At 36.3% G+C, this 26,549-nt stretch overlaps 1 protein-coding gene across 1 annotated transcript in view; it reads right to left on the bottom strand.

Moving 5' to 3' along the window:
- Window positions 1–26,549, bottom strand: part of HECW2 (HECT, C2 and WW domain containing E3 ubiquitin protein ligase 2) — a 150,583-nt gene that overhangs the window by 107,077 nt on the left and 16,957 nt on the right. Inside the window, exon 2 of the mRNA XM_085299492.1 lies at window positions 9,265–9,605. Coding sequence (XP_085155618.1) covers window positions 9,265–9,556 — 292 coding nt within the window. The 5' untranslated portion in view covers window positions 9,557–9,605. The remainder of the gene's footprint in view (window positions 1–9,264; window positions 9,606–26,549) is intronic.

The raw sequence follows: 26,549 nt of genomic DNA, 5'->3' as shown, positions 1-26,549 counted from the left end.
CAGGTAACAAAAGTCGTAAAGCTATTTGCATGATTTGGTGAAATGCCACTAATGCATTTGTTTAATTGCAGAAAACATGGAACACTTTTTTTTGTTTAAGAAAACTGGAAAACTTACTTATAGTCTTATTGATCAAATAATTTACATGTTAAAAAGTACATCAGTGAAACTCTGTTGTTAGCTTTACATTAGATACCATCTCATCAATAATTAGTAGCTCATAAAGTCTGATCCACTACTGAATCTGATCTCCATTCAGCATCTCGAAAAAGAACTGCCTGTCTGTAAGTCTACTAAAATTCAGATAGATGGACCTATGTTGAAGAACCTATCAACTGAACTTTCGCTCTCCCTGCAGGCTACCATCTGCYAAACTATGCCATACATGAAATGCTATGTACAAATTAAACTACAATAAATATAGAAAAAACGTTCCTTTTTTTTGTTTCCTGATGGGGTCATTATTGCGTGTTTATCTCACTGACAACGGTATGTGCCTGCTATTGTGCTAGATCATGCTATTACGTGTATTTCATCTTGTAGTGCCAAATCCATTTGGTCTAAGAGGCTTCACAGGCAAGAAAACATTTTCACATTTGAAGACAGAGATAGAACACTCATTAAGGTTCTGATCTTGCAGGGCACTGAATGCCTTCAACCCTCAGTCCTTTCAACAGACGACACTGGTAGGTCCAATCATTCAGTTTAAGTTATCTGATTATACTGACGCATGACTTCACTTATATGAACTGTCTATATGACTATCGTATAAAGTTTAAATTCTCAAGGAAGAAAGGACACATCAAGTCAGGCTCATATTCCCATTTGGCCATGTAAGAGAAAGTCCTAAATTCCTAAGTATGTCCTTTAAGAATAAATATCCTTTCCCCTTAAAATCTGACTGTATATCCCCTACGCTGCTTATGTACCTCTGTCAACACTTTATAGAGATATTCTGAATATACTCTATTTTCAAAATAAGCTCCTTTATGTTCACTTTACCATTAATAATACTAATTTTGCTTCTTCCAGGCAAAATATTGRATTTCTGCTTTATTGCTTTCTCTAGCCCTTGGACTGTATTAAAATGACTAAATAACTGTATTTTTATGTATTTTTTTGCATTCTTGCATACTGGAATTTATTTCCATCCAAGGACAGAGCAGGAATTATAAAGACAGTGAACCTACTAGTTTTTATAARCTATGAAGGACTGCTGACATATTACTGGTGTTATCTTCAAAATACAACAAAAGACTAAACTATTTGACATTAACTTTGAATGACTGCTAGACAAAGAGGCCGATCTTGTGAAGAGAGTTTGGGCAGACCTTGACACAAAGCTCTGAAGCATGAGATTTGCTAGCCTGAGAACTGGCTGCCCACCGGAGTGAGTGTGATGGAGTCTGGAGGCCGCCGGGCAAAGAGACAAGAAATGTTGCCAATGTAGACAATTGCCAGCTTTGTTTTTCCAAAAGATTAAATGCCAGCTAAGCACAGTCACAGTTAACTGCATTCCTACAGCATCTTTGCCCCTTATCCACACTTCTCTTATCCCAAGCTGGCAAATGGTACASGGGTTGGGTATAGCTCTTGCCCAGTTGAGAACTTCTCTCTACCAGAAAAATTCTCAGACAGTCGCATCTGGCCATTTCTGGATCTTCTGTGTTCCACCAACAAAAGAAAAAAAAAAGTCTAAGCAAGACAGTGTTGAATTTTGCAAGCAAAGGAGGTCTATCAAGATCAACACTGGYACCTTTAGAAATCGCCTTCATCCATAATTTAAGATCTGGCATATCCAATATCAGTACATATTGAGAGGTTGTATTAACCATATSCAACAATAATGTGTAACATACTGTTAGTTTCAATATCCTGGTAGGCATGCTTCTCATCCTTTTAAATGACACTTAATTATATCACGCACATCCTTAATGAACTATGTTCAATACTCAACTGATAATACTTCCCCATTAATTCCAGCTCTTAGTCACTTATAGACTGATGTGCAGATGAAGGAGCCAAGAACTTCATAAAAAATTTACAGGAGGAATTCTAACACTGTACATAATGCAAATACAATCCATAATCTATTACTTATATGAAACAAATAGATGAATTAATGTAACTACTTTTTCAAACCAATTGTCGTTGATTTTGAATGAATTATTTTAAAAATACTCCATGGCATGTTGATTTGGTCATAGAAAGCAGAAGAAAACAGCGCAGCAAATGTCTATTTAAAAATTAAAGTCAATTTCCTCAAATAAAAACCCCAGGTTGATATTGAAGGTTTAACTCAGTTGGTTAGAGCRTGGTGCTGCTAATGCCAAGGTCGAGAGTTCAATCTCCGTACGGGGCTATGCAGAGGGTTGGACTAGATGATCTCCAGAGGTCCCTTCCAACCTTACCACTCCATGATTCTATGATAAGGGAATGATATGTTAAAAGGGAATCTTATGAATTTAGAAGTGTACATTGTTATGTTTAATATTATCAAATGTTTATTTTTGCCATCTCCCCATCTGCTGGAACAGTCACTTGCATCACAAAAGCAGGTTGGGAAGAACACTGCTTTCTATCCAAAGGATTATAAACGTTGTCATGCCAAAATCTTTTGCAGTGGAAAGCTACTGACAACACAGCTGAAAGTGTCCCCCCTGAAGCTACATTCGTCTAGTTTTGAGGTCAGGGATATCTCAAAAGTTTAAAACAYAATTAATTGAAAAGTTTGGATGTTCTAGCAACACTTTCTCTGTCACMGCTTGAACTTCTTCCAGGCATAAATACCATCCTACAAGGTTCAACATTCTTTATTAGAGAATTCATTCTTTTCTTCTTAAAATAAACATATTGAGTATATCTTACTAAGATATCTGCTGCATGCAATAAAAACACATAGGAAGAAGCACCTTGTATTCTTCTTTTTCTACCTTTTCTACTGTYCATAAATTGTTCTTTGAAGATGATTTACTAGCTCACAACCGAGGAAAAGCAAGCCCTAAACTGAAGAAAAGGCAGCTTTAYGTGTTGGCCAGGCTCCCCAAGAAAATAAGAGAGTAAGATTAGAAGCCAGTAACAGGAGGGAAAGTGAACTTGTGAAGATTTGTCCTAGGTTTGTTACAGACTTATTTTCACCATAGGCCTCACTGCATATGATTTTAGGAAACAATTCCTACATTGGGCTGCCTTCACTTTTCACTAACGCGCTCAAGAGCTGGCTTGCAGGGCACCATACTCTTCCATAAATATTGCTAAGTCATCAGCAAATTATGTACTTCACAGCAGCTATTTTCTTGCACTTTTGCTTATCACAAAAATCAATACCATTCAGATGCAAAACATTCACTGCAAGTTCTCTCCTGTATTCCTACTTAGTGTTGACGACGTAATTTTGCTTTGTTGTATGTAGCATTTAAGCATATATCTCCACTTTTGGATTTTTTTTTTTTTYTAAAGAGAAGAAAACCAGCACAATGCTTAGATATTAAAATTCTACAATACAAAAACCCAGAAATACCCACTGCTTTAGTGACCAAAGACCCAATGCCGGTCCCCTGAAAGCCTAAGTTGAAGACTCTACTGACTTCCAAGGAGCAAACTGGGGAAGGATTGATTCTTCCATAAAGTCAAGCCCATGTTTCAGAGAATTTAGCAGCAGCCAAAACAGGGAGCAATCACAAAGTAATACTGCCATTTCTAATAACAAATTAATAGAAATTAGTAGTACTGCTCAGATGTTAAAGTATGCAGAAGCATTCATACTATTAAAAATTAGGAAGGAAAATTAAAACAAATAATCAGGCTTTTCAGAAGATAATAAAGTTATTACTTTATATGGTTTTGATAATCAAAACCAGCTAAATCTTTTGAGGATAGGATCGTAAAATTTTATAATCTCTTAAATTAGTGGCTTAGATTGGACTAAGAGTATTAAAGGCRGTTCACATGAAAGCTTTTTTCTTTTTAATCTTGTCTGACCTGAAACAGAAGAGCTTTAAACGCCACTACCGTGGGAGGCTTAGTACAAACCTAGATGCTATCTAAATTGCCCTATATAGTACCGCATCAGTTTTTTGATTTGGGATTTTTTTTTTTTTTTTTTNTTTTTTTTTTTTTTTTTACATTAGTGTCGATGACCCTTGATACTCAGCATTTTAAATATGCTAAGGACCCCTAGAATAAGGTCATGCATCTTGTAACTGGGACGTCATAAATTAGGACAAAAATAGGCCAACCTGGGCAATTTGGCCCCAGGAGTTAATCTACTTAAACCACAAGTAGGATTTGTTTCTATCTCATGACCTTTCCTTCTTTATTCAGTACTTTCTGTTTTCTTTAAGCATCAGGCTTCACAGCAACGCACAAAATTCCTTAAGGTCCTGAACTGGGCTCACTCAGCATCCTATGAGCAGTGGACAGTCCACCACGACTCCTCTCTGGGCTGCAGATCCAGGCAACTTTCACTGTAGCTGCTCTTCTTTCACAGTTCTCCCTTCCCAAGCAAGTTCTCCTACAGTGGCATACAACGGCAGAAAACTGCGATGTCTCATAATCCTTGTGAATTGAATATTTTTTTTTTTTTTTTTTTTTTTTTTTGCTTCCGTCTAAGACCAATACTTTGCACAACCTTCCTCACTAGAAGACTGATTATTTCACAAGAAAATGGTGCAGTGTCTTACTCTGGATCATAATCCACTCCACTATCTTTTTTCATATCCTAATGTCTCTCTCTTCCTCAGAGACAGCAACCTGTAAACCCACCTATCAGCAGAGCAAGCAAAAGAGAGGGCTAATGTAGTCTCTCTTGCTAGATCCCAACCCTGTGAATAGGAGTGCCAGATACGGCAAAACATTTCCCAACAAATACAATTTCATGCCTCAGACAGCAGAAAYGAAAGCAGCCTGAGAGCTGCATTGGAACCGCTTATGACTCCAGAGCCGCTGGTTGACCACTTTTGCCATAGAAGGATTCAGATTCCCCTTAATAAGTGAAAAAATGTCTGCAAACCTTCAACAGGTTAAAGAAGTTTCTGAACAAAGGTTGATTTTCAACAAACACGTACCAAGTAAAAGCTGGGTCAGTGCTAAGGGAAGCATGTCACAGGTCTAAGATCTTTGCAAAATGAGATTGTTATATAGTACAGTCATCTTCTAGTTTAGATTATGAAAAACATTCATTCTAAATCCAACTGGTTCCTTAAAAACAGAAYTGACTTCTTCCTTCTCCCTTGAACAGAAAAATTGGAAATTCACCTTTACTCTTCAGATGAAGCACAGGAATAGTACATCTACTAAAAAGCTCCCTTCTCTGAATTTCATAAAGTCTTGTCACTTTGAAGTGATAATCTGTATATTCAGCCCTGAGAAAGGACTGAGAAGCCCATTCTAGGCAAAACTTAAAGCTGAGTTCAAAACGATACAACCCACATTCGAGATTCAAAAATTATTTCAAGCTTTCATGTAACACCACTTGGTTTGCCTAAAAAGCAGCTAATACTCTGAAATTACATTTCTCCATTTCACATAGTTTCTCTGGGAAATCTTTATGTCCTTTTACAGATGTATTATCATTTACATTCCCCCATAGATCTTGTCTATGAATCTAGAAAGCTGCTGTAATAAAACTTCAGGGGTAAGACTGTTCATAGATAAGAACTGCTGCTGGCATTGTATGACTTATTTTGAAGAATTCAGACAGTACAAAACAGAAATATTTAGGAAAAAWGRAAAAAAAAAAGAATGCTTTCCTTYACAAAATACAGTGTCCCTTACATATACTTTTCTTCTGGTGATTCTTAGGAGTACACTAGCAAAGAAAAAAAGATCTGTACAAAACAATTTCTCAACAAGGAAACAGGTCACATTTAAGCTGTCCAAGATGAAGATGAAATAAAGGAGAATATGTGTATGGTACTAAAACAGAAACCAGTCAACTTCTACRTGTATCCAAGAACATTCCTTAAAACACAAGATTTAAGAAAAATTGAGCATATGCATTTAGCTATGTAGCATTTTTCATAATTAAGTTCAACTCCTCACATTTAAAACCTGAAGATCAAAAGTTACAGCAAAGGAGTATCCCGAGGACACCACAGTGAATTAATCTCTAATAAAATACATAATCTTTTTTGCAGAAATATTTAAGTTCCTAACAGAAGGAGGAAAAAAATCCACATGCAAAAAAGAAAAAAAAATCCTTTGGAATTTTTTCCCCCCCACAGGCTTTTCTCTTTTTAAAAAGAAACATTTACTTTCAAACAATTAACAGGAAAAATATTTCAATTAAGCTGTACTGTACTTTGAAAAAGCTCCAGCTACTATTCCCTTAAGTCAATTATCCATACACCTCTACATGCCGCACAGTAGTAAAGTCACTCTGACTACTGACAGTCAGATGATCAACTGTACTGACTGSTGTATTTGAAAGGGTGAATTTGTATGGTGATTTAAAGTCAGTTTCTTAAAAAGAAAGGGATATAAGAAGATTGTTGGGATTCCTAGTTAGTCACTGCAATTTTAACCATGCTGTAAAACCACGCTTACAAGCACAGAAATAACTGCTTTCTTGTGACAGAAAGCTAGTAAGAGAGTTAACTGAATAAAATGAATAACTAAAATTCATGAATGAAGAAGGAAGACATTTTCTCTGTATGTCATTTTAAATTCCTGTTACAAGRATGCATTCTATGAAATTAATATGAAGTGAAAATTCACCTGGATTGTTACAGCTCTTTGACAGATCTCTCCACACTAAAGCTTGTGCCCAGAGTGATGTTCATTTTTAGAATTTCTTCTTCTGTTCATTTACAGAATTAACAACCATTCTTTTTTCCTGCAAAGCAGTGACCCAGCTCTGATTATGATAGTTAACTGTATAACCAACGTAAAAGGAAAAAAAAAACCCCAATTTGTGCTTTCGGATTATACAGTGTGTTTTCTTTTTTAAAAAAGAACAAAATAGCACCTTTTGCCTATTCCTAGCTCCTTGAAGGATGATGTTTTCCTTGAAGATGCAGAGGGACATCAGAGGTACTGCATTACACTGGCACAGCCTGAGAGATGATTCGTGTTAGTGACAACACATCTATATCACTTGTAGAAGACAGTGCCAGAGGAGAATGACTTTGTAAGTTAAATGGTTGACATTTTACAGAAAACAGGATAGATAACCTCAAGTATTTTAAATCTTCATAATGTGCTTAAAAATAGAGCTTTAATTTTTAAATACATTCACCAACAAACATGCTACTTCTGGGAAGATAAGCAGCGAATGTCCTTAACTTCCAAAGTAGTAAATGAGAACTGCAGCGAATATTACAAGATTACAAAAGTCTGAAGATCCTGGGATTACACCAATACTCCATCTCTTTGTCTTGCTCTGATCTGATTCGGACAGTAGAGCCCATGGTGAGGAGTGATGAAAGGTCATTTTTACAGCTATTTTTGAAGGTTATGAAATTTTCAAATAACTCATCATAGTTTTGATTTAGAATTACCAGCTTTCATTGTTACAAAATTCTACATGTGATTTAAAGGTGGTTAATAGATGTGCTGCTTTCCTTGACTCTTGGTGGCTCAGCTTCTCAGATGTCTTCTATCAAAGGTTTTTAAAAGAACAATTCTGTATTAATAAATGTGATAAGAAAGTCATATAACATCTACAACAAAAGATCCTCAAAGCAATTTTGCCCCAATTCAGTTCTCAGTGAAATCAATGCAAAAGCACTGCAAATCCTGTCACTCTCAGAGCCAAAGCCTTAGCAATTCCTACTATATGCGCACTGACTTATGAAAAATAGTCTGTGTTGTACTGTGTCTTTCTTAAACCTACAAAAATTAGGCAGAGTAAGGCTTTTTAGACAATAATCTAATGAAAACTATTTTTTTTAATATATATAATGATGCTATGTCCTTGAAAGGGTTTATCAAAAACCCAAATCACACAGACACCTCTACCAGGCTAAAAAAGATCAAGCCTTTATTCAGCTGAACCTCTCATTGTATTTAAATAGAATATTTAAGCTTCATTTAAGTAGGAGTTCAGCACAGAACACATTGAGTTTCTTACACTGTTGGGAAGAATTAGGTATTAGGAAATGCTTGCACAGCAAATCTCTCCCCCAAATCCTATTGAAACTGATTTTGTTGCATTAAGCTTAGTCCTACCATGGACAAAGTTCTACAGGTCAGACTTATTCTCACCAGTTTCTATTATATATGCTTTTGGCAGGTTAAGTAAGACTGCTTTTTTCCAAATTAACAATTCAATTCAGAGAAGCCATGCAATTTTGAAACAAACCTCTTGATCAGCCCTGCTTACTGAGCACCAGTTCAATTCAGAGAACAGTTTTAGTGCATGTGAACTAGATTCCTTTAGAAGGAAATGAAACCCCACATGCTACCACAGCTACCCACCAAATATGCTCCAATTCCTAATGAGGACATAAATTTCATAAATTAATCTTTGGACAAATTCAAACCACATACAGGGAAGAGTTGTCTGGACACAGGAACGTGATTAAACCTAATACAAATGTAAAATCTCAAACCATATACAGTGTTATGTCAGGGTCTCAGCACCAACTGCTTTGATTTATTGATCTACTTGTTTTATGCCACATTACTTGCTAATGCACATACAGCCCACAGAGCCCTGCAAGCCACAATCWAAAATTCTTCCCCGCTCCCTCCAATAAAATAACCATAAAAGCGCAAAAAAGGAGGGGGGAAAAAATCTTTTTGAGGATTTCCTTCTGCAAGAATACTTCATAAATAGAAATTCTCATTCATTTGGAACTGACACAATTTCAACTCTATAAAAATCAAAGAATTATACAAAATACCTTTTAACTAATGTTAAAAATTTTCTTGTCCAAAAAACTTTATAAATATTAAACAGTAAGCAAGTCGAGTTATATGATGAATACAGCACTCTGAATATTCCAGTCTGCCAGCCTGCCACCAGTAAAAATAAAAACAGGAAACTGTGTGCGCATTTGCAGCCTAGGTTCTTTAAGAAGAATGCATTTCATTCTCTAGCAGGTCACCATGGAACTAGATCTATGTTAATTAGAATCATGTCTTCACATAGTTCACTGCACTAAGAAAAGCAAAGAGAAATCCAGGATAATTCTCTTCAGAATCTCAGTTTTTATCTCTAATTAGTGATGTGGTACGCCAAAACGCATATAAGAGAAGAAAAGAGGAAATGGCAAGAGAGCAATGAACACAATGAAAAATTACAACACAGGTCTGACTTACCTATATGATAAAGTCCTATCCAGTCAGTTGGGTCTACTTCCTCTTTAATATCCCAAAAGATGATGAGGTTCTGAGATTGCCCCAAGGTGTATTCATACATACTTGCTGTCAAACTAGACCTGCTATCTGAGGTCACTAAATCAGTATCACTGTTGGCACGCTGTAAGTTCATGTTCTCAGCCATGGTGCCCTGAGATGCCAAACTCTGCAGGTTCTCTGGGCTCAGAGTATACCGCAATTGCGGATTGCGACGCCGCACAAAAAGCAGATGTTCTCGAGCTGACCCAGCCATCTCTTCTTCACTTTTGACAATTCACGTGAAAAAGTTGTTTTTTAAAGATCTGTCATGAAGAAGAAAAGAAAGGAAGTGTTAAAGTGAAACAGAAGGTTGTGCTGTCAAATATTAAATGGAAAGATCTTGGTTCAGAAATGTTTTAATTTAGGACAGTCCCTACAACAGTCTAAAACAGACTTCCACTTCCACTTGTTTTCCACTTCCTTAATATACCACTGCAGCCAATCTAGTATTCCAAATAGCAGAACAAAGTGTATGGATCACCTGCAACAAAATTCAGAGTTAACTATGAAATGACATTTATAAGCTAGAAAGCAACAAAAGCAACAAAAAGCAAAATATTTGAGACCTATCAAGCGTTAGAAGCCATAATAACTGAGTGAATTAAGTCTGGCAATGGCTTAAAGAGCAAAGWTACAGTGAAGTCTACTTCCACAAAAGAAATCACAACAGTATACCATATACATTCAGTCTGATACATTAATTTCAAATACTGTTCTTTATGCATTGTATATTCAGAATCACAGAAGTGTTAAGGATATTAATAAGGCTGGGCATACCATTTCAGTAGAAATACAGTATCACAAAACAGCACTACTATAAAATAATTTTGTAGGAATGTTATCTTTTACAATACAAAATATAGGGTCTGTGACTTTCTGAATCATACAAAAATATGTCAGATCATTGAATGAATTACTTTAGAATATGGATATTGGTTCAACCAGCCCACACCAGGTTATCCGCTAAGTTTAGTTTTGTTCTTCTTTTCAATACATCATAGAACACAGGCCTTAAATTCAAGAGCTTTCCTTTAACCCTGAGAAGATCCTAGGTGGTCTTCACTGGTCTGCTCACATCTTTATCATCATACCATACTTTTACATGCATAATTCACATCTTATATTTTACAACTACTAGAAATACCACTATCTGTAAATAAGCCCCACACTAGCCACAACTAGAGCTAAATAATCAGAAATGAAGGACAGAACTATTAAAACAGAGGAAAGAACTTGCAGCAGGATCAAATGAGACACAGGGAGTCTCTTTACGTAGAGGAAAATAGAAAAATTTTCTTAACTACATTATGTGACACTGAGTTAACATTCTGTTGTTTGYCCCTTTTCAGAAGTTAAAGTTTACATCAACTCATCATTTCCATTTCTTCATTTTACAAAGGAAATAAAAGCCTTCCATTGGCAGAAATGTTTATTTCTTTTAGGAGAAATTGAATATTCTGTTAATCTATTTTTCAGTCAAAGCTTGTGGAAAYGATCTTCCATACTATGTTTACCTGCAATACGAACAATATATTTCCTCCAAAAACAAGACCAACCCAAAATAGTCCTCTTGCCCAGTAGCTACAGAATTCACCAGGAAGGAATTGTTTTGTGCACTCTTTGCACTTTTCAAACAATTTGAAAATACTCTTTCAACAATACTGACCAGACTGCAAMCAGCGACTATGGCAATTATACCACTATAGCGTCTTTCATAAAGCATGTATACTGAAGGACAAATTTCCTTTTTATACACATACATACACACACACACATATACACACACACACACATATGTAAGTGTGTACGCACGCATACAAAAAAGAATAACGATACCTATGTAGTATTCTCAGGCTTTCTTCTTGGTGTCATACCCTTCAGCTATCGTACACAGACACGTTCTCTCAAAATAACCCAAGCATTGTCAGGCAGCGCTGAATGTCAGCTGCTGCAATGTTCCTTGATTCAGGGAAGTAAGTTTCTAATTTAAAATTRGGTAGAACCCACTAGAAAAGAATTATGATTGGTTGGCCACTTCCATAGTATTAGAAATGTAATTAGAGCTACAGGTTGCTATCAATCAAATGTCTGGCAGCTGGATTATTAACCGGAAACCACTACTTCTAAAGGTCAAAAGACATTTAATTATTGAAAGGGAAAGAAAAAGTGCGCTTAGGGTTTGGGGTTTTTTAAAACAAAAGTCTCAAGATTATGACTAAAAATAACATTTTTAACAACAGAAATGATACTTTATATACCTGCAGGRTGTCTCAAAAACGCAAGATCACAAAGAAATTAAGAAACTTCACTTTTGTCACTGCTCTTGGATATGCAACTCCCAGAGAGACAAGGCTATTCAACAATGTAGACTAGTATCTTATAATTTGGAGGACAGTGACGATGAGGGAGTACCTTTGGAAAGCACCTGGACTGAAACCAGAATTAGGGTTAGGAGTCTGTTCAAATTTCATATTCTAAAATCAATTCCCTGCCTCAGCCYATGGAGGGTTGCTTTGTTTGGGGTTTGGGGGGTTTTGTTGTTTGTCTGTTTGTTTTTCAAATTTAAATACCACAGACATGATAGATTTTTATTTTCAATTGATATTAAAAGCAGGAATTCATTCTAAAAAAGAAAAAAATAATAAATTTTTGCATTTTGAGGATTTTTTTTTTTACTTTTTCTGTTCATTCTTCTTTCCTCATATGATGAATTTCATGAATCTCCAAAAACTGCTTTCTCCCAATTTCTATTTTCCTGTTACTCTTAAATCTTTTTACATTTCAGTGTATACAATTTTATGGTGYATCACAGATTTTATTTTGCTATGCTAAAACTAAGTCAGAGCTGTTTTGAAATACTAGAGTAACAAAAAGCAAAAGCTACCTCCACCCAATTGTGAGTGCAATTCATTTTAAGCTCAGCATCAAATACTTAAAAAAAAAAAATAGTTCAGTAAATTTAAAAATCTACAGAAATGAAATGAAGATTACTATATTTTAAGATAACTTCTTAAAAAATGCAACACAGTCTTTTCTGAATGCGAGTGTTGCTTTGGCTATGTACAGAAAAGATTTTATTTTTGGTTCCAGGCATCAACAGGGTTCACTAACTCATTCACTGTAAAGTTCATGTGTATTCTGCCTCTGACACCAGTCAATGTCAATGATGAAACCGTAACCCTGCATAGTCTTCTTAAATGAAAATTTGGAAAGTCAACATCTTGTTTCACTATAAGGCATATTATTCTCTAGATTTGAAAGTGCTGGGTGACTTTGAGAACAGAAAAATAAATAAGAAAAATTCCTCAAGTTCATTACAAGCCACTGCAAGATGCCTGGCACAGGTCAGCCAGTCACCACCTTCTACAAGCTCGGAGGGAGGGGAGGGGAGGCCCCGCAGACCGTATCACCTTGTTCCTGTTTGATTATTTGATCTTCTCTTTCATTTTTCTCAGCATCTAGGCAGCAGCACACTAACAGCTGCATCTTAAATTTCACAGTGAAAATGAAATACTGTGAAAACTGCATTCCCTAAACAGGAAGGGCTCACATTTGCACCTGAATTTACACACCCCCACGAGCACATATAAACGCTTTGGTACCACTGTCATCACAAAGTCTGCCAGGAAGAGATACTATGAGATACTATGAGTACTAGTGCACTATTGAGTTGATTTTCTTCTGTTCCACAACCAGAGGCTCATGCTCAGGCTCAGCTCGTTTTGAATGAYTGTATACAGCAATTTTACAACAGCAAAATTCCTGCAAAATAAGTCTGATACAGGAGAACTACAATTAAGGATACAATTGCAACAGGGAGGACGACAAAAATTTCTTCGGTTGCAGAGCAGTGTGTTCTACCCATGGCAACACTGGCATTTGTTGGAACATACTGCACATTTACATACAGCAGATGGACAAACTGATCCATGCTTAAGGACATATGAAAATTATCTTGTCCTAGCGATGAACTATGCCATACTTTGAGAGATAATGACAGCCTCACAAAAAATTTAAGCTCCTTTAAAACGTTCAGTCTTTCTAAATCCTACTTGTTATTATTTGGGTGAATCATGTACAAAATTACAATTTTTGAAAGGAAAGTAACCACAAACATAAACACTGCACACTTTTTTTGATACTAGCCATCAATTCAGGCATCTTAAAGCTATGACTTTAATGACAATTCCAGCAAATACTGCAACCCAAAGTAATCAAAAACAATTAGCAAGGAACAAACTAAACTCACAGGTAAACGAGCTCCTATTATGAAAAAGATACCTCCAAAAATTCAGGAGACTTAAGCTTTTAGAGCATTTTTTTAAGCTTCAAGGAAAGAGGTTGTAAAGGGACCTAGTGCCTCTAAGTGCCAGCTTAGAGTCTCACAATAAACTGGGAAGTGCATTAGGGAGATTTGCAGTGAGATAAATACAACATTCATATTGTAAAAAAGAAAAGGTGATTGCCCTAAATCTCAAAGTATAAGGAGTGATGGAAGGGGAAAGAGTCACTTGTTATCTGAAGTCTGAAAATTCATTCTGAAGACGAGATGGAAACTGTACACAGGGATCTTCTTCCTACAAAATGAATTGCTTACCTGACATTTGATCAACAATCCCAGATCGGTAACCTACATTATCAATAACATAACTAATAGCGCACTAACAGATAGATCCTACCAGGGACTGAAAATAGGAATTATTCTGCTACCTTCACTTCAGGCCAGGTGCCATTCAAATGGCATCCRCACCCAGACTAGCCGGTAAAGACAAAATACCTAACTCGCTACATGCCCTTGCTTTGGTATCCAGCTTCAGTAATCATGGCTGAGTGTGCTCACAGCAGGAGTTTTGCTGAGTGTCAATGGCCAAGGAACATTGCTTAGTGAAGGCAAGCTAAAATGTGGAAATTGAATCAGAAGTATAGGAAAATATTGACATTTGAGAAATGTGCTTCAGTTGAAAGGTGAAACCTGTATCAAAGCTGCTTATCTGTATCAGAGTTTCCTTCAACACTTCACGAGAAGCTTAGAGCAAAGTAGGATTGATTTCCTCTTAATCTCTAAGCGGCACAAATTCAAGATTATTTATACTTAAATATACCTCTTAATTACTAATCACAAAGGGCAGAGATGTGGGAAAAATAAAGAATTTAGAAAGCTCCATTTGATACACAAAACAAAGATACAAAAAAACCCTTTGGCCAGCCTTCTCAGCTACAGGAGATTTCAAAGCATTTTTGACATACGGTCAAATATTCAGTAGTTTAAAAAAATTACATAAATGAAAGGCAAATGAAATTACATTACATTACAAAATGGGAATTACAAATGAAGGCATGACTGAAAAGGAAACATCAGCAGAGGATTACACCAGAAAAGAAAAACAAACAAACAAACAAACAAAAAGGAGTTCACATGCTGTCCTGTTTATCTTACTGGTAACAGTGAAGCATTTCTTGTTTATGCAAGAATCTTTTACGTGGCTTACGGGTCTCACTAGCAGCCTCTTCCCACAGCATTTACAGTGAACAGGCTGTTTTGGGCCGACCCGGAACATGTGACTGGCATCTCTCCACTGCTGTCCGAAGTTTTGGCCTGGGAATGACGGGGGCAACAGGCACCCTAAGCTGGTGACAGAGGTGCTGCTGGGGAAGCAGCGATCAGCGCTTCTCCTTTTGGGAACGGCCTCAAGCCACAGCACGGCAACATCCCAAACGGGCCCAGGAGGAGGGGAGAGGAGGCGGCTGGCGCGGCAGTCTCCGAGCTAAGAGAGCGGGGAAAGCGCTTAAGACCTGCTCTACGTACAAGCTCTCTCCSACTGTACATCAGATGGGCAGGAAGATCTGGCCCACTCAAAGGACCCCAAATTTTGCCCATGCCCAAATGTTTGGGGTTTTTTTTGTATTTGTTTGTTTGCCCACAGCCAAACTTGGTGTTTCTCTTAAACGTCMCTCACATGCAGGGGTGACAAATATACATAGTTAAAGACAAACAGAAGAACACATTAAGAATATGCGGAAGAGAAAACATCTGTTGGTCTCCCAATTATACRCTATATGAATTGTTTTGTTCAGTACAAAAAGATTTATAAATGCAGCAATAGAAATATAAAGTAAAAGGCCCAAACCAGCTTTAAGCTGTAAGAGGCTGAAAAAAAMCAAAACATGGTTTGTTGAGTAAATTCAGAATTTAGCGGTTCCCTCCTCTCAAAGAGCTCAAAATATAGCCCTTTTTTGTTCTTCCGTAGCTCCTTCCTMCAGCTGGTATCTGCATTTGAAACACGACTTAAAGATTCCCAAAACATTTACGGAAAACCTTCATTATGACACTGGTGTTGATTAGAAGAAAAAATCCTGTACAGAACACTTGAAGCCTCTTTCAAAAAATTAAAATATTCTATTTCAGATTTTGCAAAAAGCCTCATGTCAGAGATACACCTATGTAAAAATTTTTGCATAAAAGCTTTTAAAATATATTAGATTCTAATGTATAAAATATATGTATTTTTTAACTAAACATCTTCTTTTACTTAGCAATCAGTGATGTGTCTGATAACAAAAGGAATTGTTTTCAAATCCATCTTCAAAACAAGGACCAGAGGGCTCCTCTCCCTCGTGCTACCTTGTCACTTACCTAGTGCACTTAGTTTCCCCTTTATATTCAGATACTACAATAAACACATCCCAGAAAAGACTTTTTAGTGACTTTTAACATGGCAGATAGTTCTCTTACCTCTTCTTTCCTTTTTTATGGCAATTTGTTAAACCTGTGTTCGCACACTCTGCTGTCACCACTGCTGCAGTAATTCTATTTGCAGTAACAGAATACGGTGTGTAGTTTTAAGCATCCTTGTGCATATTTTCTAAACAAGATCTTCACCAGTTGGTAACTTGCATATCACATAAATCTCAAGACCAATATGTAACTGTCATGATGTATTTCAATGTCTAGGCCTACCATCATTGGGTATATATGATTATAGTCCATTTGCCCCTATCTGTGTGTTGTCTTCAAACTAGCTAAAGGCTCTGCCGAAAGCAGAATAGTTAGAATTCACTATAAGCTGCAAAACCGGTCTAGAAAGCTAACTTACAGTCAGCCATAGGGTTAACTCATTTGGTTAACCAGCCTGCACTTACCCAGCTCTCAATACTCAAGTCCTTTAAAGCTCCTTTAGAGCTGCCACACACCTCTGASAGCAGGACAGAGGCACCCTTCCCCGAGATACTCACCAGCTATTTACACAGCAAAACCATTAGTATCTGATCTTGCCTGAAGCAAAGAGAGAGACTTGACAGCTCTTTCAAATTCCTTCCAGAACTATTTTCTAGTATTTCTATGACTACTTAGAAACACAGATTTGGTYTGTAAAGAAAAACAGTTGACATGAACCATCCTTTCCTATACAGATAGAAATAAGATAAGATGTTCACATCTTTCTGCCCAGAAGCTCTCTTCTTGAAGTACAGTATCATTCCTTCAATTCCTTATTTCTAAGAATTCCTAGTCACCAATTTTYCTGTCATCTTGAACCTCCACTATTTCCTCTGAGAAGCTATTTCACTGTCTATTASAATCTTTCCCCTGTTAGCTAGCATTTTATCACACTCAAGTTAAGCAAATAAATATCTGGATGCTTCCTATTCAGCTAGCTGAATAAAAAACAAAGATGAATGTAAAAGACATTCACAGTATTGAAGTACTAAGAAAGATCAGCGATCTGAGCCATCCATTTCCCTATTTTCCCACATACTMTTTACCAAGCACAGCATAATATTGTCTCTTTATTTCCTTCACCACAGGTATATCTTACATCTTTAGAACGACTTAGCATACGAACTGATCAACCTGTATCATGTTGGGAATTTATTTAATATTTTTCCAGTAGATCATAAAATTCAATATTTCAAAAAATGTAACAACTGTTACAATGTGCAATTGTAAAGTTCTGGGCACTGGCATCAGGTAGAGAAGTGATGAGACTCCACAGCTAACTGCTCAATGTTGCTACTCCCAATGCCTGACTGCTCATTAGATTTGCATTTGAAATAAAAGGTGTTTCGCACATTTGAAGCTGTTGCACAGTTTAAATCTACAGGTGGCGAACAACTCTGAAACGTCAAAAAAAATCAGACTGAACTATTGACATGCATACACCTATTACTATACAGGTTCCCAATACCAAGCTGCATGTTTTAAACAATAAATTATCCAGGTAGGTGATATGAACAAGTCTARTGATGGATTTCTTGGAGGAAAGGGAAAAAAATTAAAAGCAGAAGARATATGTTGACCTTGAAAATCACAGCATTACAGTTATGACACTATTTATCCTTTTAATTACAAAGCACTGAAGGCATCTTAGAGAGATTAAGATGTCTCTTTTTCCCTCAGTTCTAATTTGCACATTTGACTGTAAATTTGTATTTGCTGTTTTCCATGAATAGCTAGTTCTGGATATTTCTTTTAGTTGTGGTGTTTTTTCATAAAAAAACAGAAGAAAGGAAAGAGTCAAATTGGTAGGAAACTATCATTTTAAACYATAAAAACTGACATAAAACTCAAATACAATTTAAGTATTGAAATACTTAAATACTTAATACAATTTAAGTATTTGAGTGACTTTTTTTTAAAATGAAGTAAATTTCAAGGTAATTGGTAACTGGATAACAACTGTCTCAAAATATAATTCGAAAAAGCAAAGAGATGAGTTAAATTCAGAAATTTTATTTTTCTACTGATATGCTTTGCTTCTTCTCTAGCAAAACCCACAGACCTTCACGATAGGATACGACAATTACTGAAGTGTTTTATAAAAGCAGCCTAACACAAGGCAATGATGATGAAAGAGCTTAAGAAACCTATTAGTTTGCAGAAAATAAACTATATGAGCAGAATCTTTTAACCAGATTCCCTTTTTAATCAAGAATATTTCCAATAAACTGCAGCATCTTGACAGACTGCATTTTTTCAATCTTCTAAATAAAAACTTTCAACTCTCCAGTAACAAAAAAAAAAAAAAAGAAAGAAAATGCTGAGAATACCCTGCCTTCAATCTGCTAACTCATCCTCAAAGCTCACCACTACTAAGCTATGAATAGTGCAGGAATTTACTTCTGGAAACTGTATCCAGATATTTTAAGATAAAGCTAAAAATTACCGTGCTGAAATTCCAAATTTCCATAGAGGAAGGGGGGAGAGCACAAATTGCACATGCACACTCTTGTCTCCTTGCACTCAGATTTGGTGACTCAGCTCAGACATTAAACATCGGCTCAGATTACAAAACCACCATGCAACTTAGAATTGCTGAAAAACTCCCCTACGGATAAAAGCATATAGTTCAGCATGAATATATTTTAAGACGTCTATGAGGAACATTATTTGGTCATTATTTGGTTCAGTTAATTCGGAGTGTAACAGAACATCTATTTTAGACCTTTTAGAYCTTTTCAGTACATTTTCATACAGTTCATTTGTAATATACATGCTCATTTGCCCTATATACTTCTGTATCTAGACAGAAACAAATGTCACCCCTCCCATTAGCTTTGTTGCTTGACTAAGGGTTACATCTTCGATCCCACCAGTTGCGACTTCCTTACATCAGGAATGAGTTATTATTCAAGTACATTATTCTGAAGTAGCAGTTTGGTGGGTTCTGACTATTTTTGACAGGTCTGCACTCCATGCCAAGGAGCCCATCAGGCACTGCTGTGCTTTCAGAACAACTTACTGTATCAATCCTCACACAAAAACTTCAGGATAGAGGTGGTCAGTACGCAGAAGATCTAAGCACAGGCAGAGCTAAAACAAGACACATTTGGAAAATGTCATAAATACATATCCAGAGTCTAGCATTCAAAACTGGTATAGCTGAGTGAGCACTTTTGTAATATCCTACATTTGAGGGCTAAATTTAGAGCTGTGACCCAGTGCTCAAGCCTGGTCCTTATTCAAGAAAATGCAGTACATTATAGAAGAGATCCAAGGCAAGATCTGAATTTTATTATCAGAGAAGTGCTACCATGCTAGTCATGACAGTGATGCCACAGCTCCAGCATTTTCAAAAAGAAATATTCTTTCCAAATATTTTTTCAAATAAAGGCTTTATCCGAGTAAAAAGCTGTATCCTTAGCTAACTTGACATGCTTTTATTGGTATTAGGGTGCATTTACTGCACCCTAAACTGACTTTAGAGTGCTGTTATGTCAGCACAGAGAAATGTTCTCTTGGAAAGTAGCTATCATAATTGAAGATGTTTATAACTCCCATGTTCCTGCACTGCTAAGACAGGGTAACTAATTCATTTTAAGCTAACTGAGCCTGGCTTATAGGATCAACACAGAAAGCTGGGACAACCTATCTGAATCTAAACTGAAGAGATTACGGAGAGTTCACACAATCCTTTCTACCATGGCTGCAGAGCTGTGACATCCAGGTCTGCAGATTTAACTTAGTCTCGCACAGCTAGGTACATAAGAGGACGTCACTGGCCTAAAGCTCATCCCCGTCTCTTTCACAGGGATTCGCAACAGAAAAAAYTGCGCAGAACAACAAATATATACCAGGTACACTCTATCACCTAGCATATTTCCATAAAAAAAAGACATGACCAAAATTTTAGTATATTAAAATCTCCCTGAGGCAATGCCCCATACGTATTGCACAACCCCTATCTTCCCCCTGACAGATGGCAAACATCACAGTTTTCAGCTGCCTTTGGCTCAGTCTCTGTTGTGTTGACCAAGTTTCTGATTCATCCCCAGTGAATCCCCACTGCCAGAAATTTGATCTTCTGTGTTCATGACACTGATACATCCATTTCTAGTTGCTGTTGATTGGTTGTCCTGAAGAATTTCCCATCAAGTATTGGGACAGTTGCTCTCAGTTTAGCCTTTTGATGCCAGGTCACACAATTCGTCTCAAATATAGCCCCTTTCAAAAGGCTATGGAGGAAAGGAGAAACAGAATATAATCTCTAAGAGAAACTATTCTGCCACTACATGGAAAGCTCAAAATCTAGTTATCCTGTGAATAAAATGTAAAATGCTCACACCAAGGTATGTGAAAGCTTGTAAGAACCTACTAAAACAGGTATACCTCTTCAAATTCCCTCCTGTCTTTCAGACCTCTGCAGCACCAGCTCAGAGTTCTCCAAACAACGTTCTTCTTCCAATGCTTTTTCCACAAGAGATAGTAAAGACCAAAATASAGAACTCAAAGAACAATTCAGCATTTGTTTTTGTCAAGGAAAGAAAATAAATGCCTGACAAGAAGAAAGAGTATAATGGCAAAAAATCTAGTAAACAGCAAAGAAMGTTTTGTTATTGAAAAAGAAAGGAACTGCTAAACCAATAAAGACAAGATTCAAAAAGCTATTTAAAAAAATGGATTTGATTGAACAAGCAGTAGTATAATTATTTAATACTTGTTATCACAATTGTTTTGCAGTTTCATTTCCAGCTCTACATCATCTACCAATATAGGTACTACTCCATGAGTGTCAGATCCATGAATGACAACCGTATTTTAATGATATTTAAGAAAGCCTGAGTTAAGTATTTATTTGGCAGTTATTAAAAGGTAGTGTGTGTATATAGAGAGAGATATATATATACACACACACACACACTACACCACAAGCAATTACATAAATTTATTTATATAACTGGAAATACATTCTATATTGATGAGAATCCCTGAAATACACAAGTATGAATAAACCCCATTTGCTCCACCTTGCATATCCTGTACAATCRTTCCTGTTATCAAGCTGTATAAGCTCAGTTTTCTACAATGTAATGTTAATTCCACTCACTGAAATAATATCAAACAATGACAGACCAGGCAGATTTCTGATGATTAGAGAGTCTGATTAGAGAGTCTCATGTTATCAGRAAATGCAGGAATGGACTCTCCTTTTCAAAGTTCAGTTGATCCCCTCCGATAACACTGTAAAATGAAAAACAATCTAAACCTTTTTGCAACTATCTTACACATGCACTCTAGTTACAATCAGTAGATAAGACYGAAGCTGGTAGAAAAATAAGAAAGAAAACAAAATAATTTGACAAATGTTGCTAGAGTTAATTTAAACCGTCTATCAGCATACATTCAAATTTCTTTTCCCCTGCCCCTTTTACCCTTACAGTATTTCAATCAGGAATTTTTTTTGTTGTTTTACTGTTTTACTCCCCCCCCCACACACATTTCTTTAAAGATTTAAGGAGATTCTTTGGCTGAAATAAAGTGTCAGAGCACTTCTGCTTGCCTACAGTTTAATGAAACTTTTTGCCTGAAAATACAATAAGTAATTAGCTGCTGAAGACATCCATGAAACTAGCAGAAGTAGTAAATTGTTAATCAACTCAGTTCAAAGACAATGTCTGTTGCTTGCTGACTGTGCAGTGTTATGTCCTGAAGGAGGGAGGTTCCATTAGCAAAAAYCTTTCAATACTATTATATTTTGCATAGCAGTATTCCTAGATTCACTAGGATTTTCTTTTAATTAGCTTTTCTTTGATTCTCTCTCCTCAGAATACTTCAAAACACATCAGAACTTGTGGCCAAAATGTAAAAATTAAACYACATATACATTCATTAGTTATTGTAGTAATACTGTATATTCTYCTCTAACATAATGCTAAAACACAACGCTGAATATTCAGCATATTAAGTTACAAATGTTGCAAGGAATCAGCCACCAAAATAGCKATGAATGTAACCTTTACAGAAACTTACAGAGATGGAAAGTCCTACAGACTTKCAACTCAAATTCTGCTATAAAACATATCAGCTCTACTCTTTCTTAAAAACTACTGTTTCCTCATAACCTGCCAAAGCGAACTTGGAATAAGAAAGCATGAGGTCAAGCTTCTAGTACTGTTCACATTTTACTGTATGTTTTATTTGCCACTTTTCTCTGAAAGAGGAAAAAGATGAGCAGCTATTTTTCCAAGACAACATACAGCCCTAATTAGCCCAATTTGTATGTTTGCCTGTATTATACACTGGTGCTGATCTTCAGCCCCAATAAATCAAAGTAGAAAGTCAGTAGGGTTATACTGAAGCGCTGATGATCYTCCCCTCTGTACTTACAGGATGCATACACCACTCTAATACCTAAAACACACTTCAGCTCTAAAAGACAGCTGGCCTATTAACACTTTTTTTTTTTTTTTTTAAGAAGAGATTTTCAGGTTGTATTTTACAAATCAGATAATAATAATGACATAGAAACATTTCCAAGTCTAACAATTSTATTTAAAGAAATACAAACTGCAGCAATTTTACACACTACTTAAATTTGCCTCAGAAATAAATTTTAGCTCAGAGTTTCATGGTTCCTTCACTATTGTGACAGGAGTGTTATGCACCAACTGCTTTTTTAATTTACAGAAAATACTAGTTAAATGATGTTGTTAAACATTTTAGCCAGGTAACTCAAAAAACAGAGTGCCTCATAATTTAAGGAAAAAAAACAGATAGCTCTTGTCTCTACTGGACAAACGCTCTTCTAAAATTTGACGAGTCAGATGAATGAATTTGCAACAAAAAGGTCATTAAAGATGCCTACATTTACCATGCTGTAGCATGAACATCAGTAGGATATTTAGARAGCCACATGTTATGCAATGGAAAATCTATCTGCCTACGACTAAACAGCTGTAGTGTAATCACTGAGGCTGTCAGAGGTGTAGACGCAGCTGTAGGGAAACCCAGAGCCATGCAGAGCTCCTTCAAGGAGCAGGCTCGAAGCACAGACGTGCAAACACGCACACATGCACATGCACACATACAGTCTGATAACTCTCAAGGAGAYAAGAAGCAATTCTAAAGGAAAAAAAATGGTACAGAAAAAGCTTTCTGTATTTAAAAATATACTTACGCATAGTGTGCAGTACATAATCACAACCCATACGAGAGATAGTTAAGAACCCTTAGGGACTCCAACATGAGAAAAATCRTATTCCTGCAGTAAGTCACCTACACTATCATCACATGCAAGTGTAACCAGGTATGCTTTGCGTGTGTCCGATCTGTCTTCTTGAACTAGCATGTAGAAATAATCAGAAATAGARTTATCATTGGCCATGCTTCTTTGCCTTTGGAATATACATTACAACGCACTATTTAATTCAGCGATTACATTTTTTTTTGGGGGGGGGGAGGGCAGGATTACTGTTGTATTTGCTTCTTTGCCCAATTTCTGCGCTAAATGAAATGGAAATCCTTCAGCATCTAAATGAACAATTAATGAACACAAAGACAACAATATAACATGGGCTATATAAAGATGAACTCCATTATGAATTAGTGCTTTTAGCTATTAAATATGCAGAGTTACTAATAAGTAGAGCTAAAAATAGAGACAYGCATCACTGGATTTCTCCATGCTGTACAATTTTCATTCATCTTCCTCACACAAACAAACAGGCGATAGCTTAAAGGACCCTCGATGTGCGTTTTTACATTGTTGACGTTGGTTCTAACTCATCTTTGCACAAAATCCTCTGGGATCTGGGCATAAAGAATTCTGAATACCTCCATTTTCAGTCACTGTTTTTGAAGGAACCTGCAGCAGATTGTGCCTGTCTTCACAATTCACTCAACCCCCTTACTAACAGGCACACGCATCTCTCCAGAGTCTAGTCCCCATTTTCAATTTATATCTTTAGAAAGACCTTAATCTTTTTTGGAGGCAATTCCTATATTAGATAGGAACAACAGAAGATCTGAACACTCAATTTAAATTAAACTTCAATAACTATTTAAATCTTTACTTTTTACCTTAGTATTTCTTTAAAAAAAATGCATACATTTTCTACTTTCCTCCATCATCCCGCCAAAGWAGTAGTAAACCAAAAAAAGGAAACCAAACCTAACAAATCCAAATATGCTCTTTGTTTTCTGGCATACACTTAAAACAGCAAGTCATGCTACCGATATACATAAACAAAAGGTTTTAATAAATAGAGTGCTAATTCTGGCTCAGCATGAGCACATTCTGGAATGCAGCAAAATTCTACACAAATCCACCCCAGGGCGTAGGCGCTACAGCATCAGGAAACGGAAGTTGATTGAAATCAGTGTTTATAAATACAGTCAAGAAACCCTAGAGCACATACCACCAAAAACAAACAGAAATTAAGACAATGTCAACTAGAGGCCTAAACTCACTACTTTTTTTTGTTGGACATTTCTTTTTAAAGACAATTTGGTTTATGTCCTAATGTTTTAAAAACAACCTTGGTGTTTTTAGATCAAAACACACCTCTTCAACAGGCAGTTGCTAACGCTATGTGACAAAAAGGAACACAAACAAAGAAATCACAGCATGCTACATCCTAATAGCATTTTAAAATATTCTGAATGCTATATTTTAAAAAATAATTTTGATTTCATTTTGAATTTTCTCTATTACATATTATAGAAAATATCCAATTAAACCTATATCAGATATAAAAACAGAAAAAATCTTATAGCAGAGTTAGCTTTTAGTTTTTCATGCAATTTAAAATCAGTTTATCAGAACATACAACGTATTTATACTATCTACTATCATTTACATCTTTTTTCAGGTGTGCAGTACAAAAATCGTGATAATGTGACAATGATTCTCACTGGAATGTCCTTGGCTTATTCTTTGTGAAAATGATTTAGAATTTGARTTTTTCATGGAGATACAACTACTTAACACTGCTAATTCAGAGTWAATTTCACATCACTTACTAGAAGCTCAGAAAATTAAGGGCAGAGAACACTTCTCCTCTAGAATTTCATCCAAGTAAAACTCAAGATTTGTGTTTGTTTTTCTGATGGCATGTTATAGTTGGAATGATCAGAAAGACAGATTTTTTTCCCAAGTGTTTCAAAAACACTTTTACTTCAGCACTAGAAATACACAGAACCAAGGAAACAACAACAAAAAACCGAACACCAAATACCTCTTCCTTATTTTTGTTTCCTTAGTATCCACAGATGCATTTTAGGTTTCAACAAGCATCTTTTTTCTGAGCATCCAGGTTTTTCAGGGAGGAGTAGGAGGAGGATGGTTATTATTTGCATAGTTTAGGCGCCTTCACCTGCTACGTTAGGGCAATCTGTTATTTTTGTCCTCATCCAGAATATGAGGACTCTGAGATCTGACATTGCTGCAATGGATCTTTACCTTGGAGTTCCCTTCCTGAAGGGAGCCTAGGAAGCAGCACATTTCACTGTCAAGCTATTCCTTCTGCCAAAGTTCAGACTGAAATATCTAGTTTGTCCTAGAGTAGCTGTCCTTTTGTCTCTATGCACTATCTGAATATTATTCATAAAGTTTTAACAATATGGTRCTAACCTTACATCAAGCACAAGAATTTCTCCTATCACTACCCTCTGGACATGAGCTCACAGTGAAAGCCAAGCCAGAAGGAAAAGCAACCACCCATACATTCAACACAACATTTGTAGTCTCACATCCATTACCAAAAGGAGCTGCTAATTCTGAAAAGACATCAAAATCTACACCCAGGCTCCCCAAATTGTTACAGCTACATTACACATTATTTCTTGAATTTAGCACTATTTCCTTTTGCTACTCCAAGGAAGTATCCAACTTTCCAGTAAGTTTTCAGGGAAAATGAAATTAATGTGAACAAATAATCTACGTAAAACAGAAATGCTTTAACTATTCAAAAGCTCATGCATTTTGAATACACTTCAGAGTGCTACCAGCTTGCAAGTACATTATTTTTAATTAAAAGATATGCAGTTGTTTTACTCAGAGGAGTCATATAGTCTGCTTCCATTCTGCAGAGCACAAAAACTAGGTGCAGATTCAAGTACTCAGCCTGGCAGAGGAAGTACCTGGTTGGAATATACTTGACCCATGGCCCAACTGCCTCTTAAATGCTTCCTACTGCTACAAAATAGGAAAAGCAGCTGCATTCAGTTACATTCACTCCTAATTTAAACATGGGGCTGCCCAGTCACACAAACATTTCACATAAGGCAGAAGCATCCGTGACACAGGCATTAACAGGCCAAGTCTTAATGCTCCGAATGGCCCTCCCACGAGTTTCTCCTCCGTCTCCCACTAGTAACTGAGAACAGCATAACAAAGTAAAACTGGTATTGCAAAWTACCAGTTTGTCTGAAAAATATTTGAGTATTTCTTACTTTCTTACCTCACAAAAATGAGCTGGAGCAGATTCAGCTA

The sequence above is a fragment of the Rhea americana genome, unplaced genomic scaffold (genome assembly GCF_003343005.1).
Source record: "Rhea americana isolate MKP2758 unplaced genomic scaffold, rheAme1 scaffold_15, whole genome shotgun sequence".
NCBI lineage: Eukaryota > Metazoa > Chordata > Aves > Rheiformes > Rheidae > Rhea > Rhea americana.
Note: the sequence above shows the minus strand (reverse complement) of the source record. Positions and strands in the feature narration are given on the sequence as shown.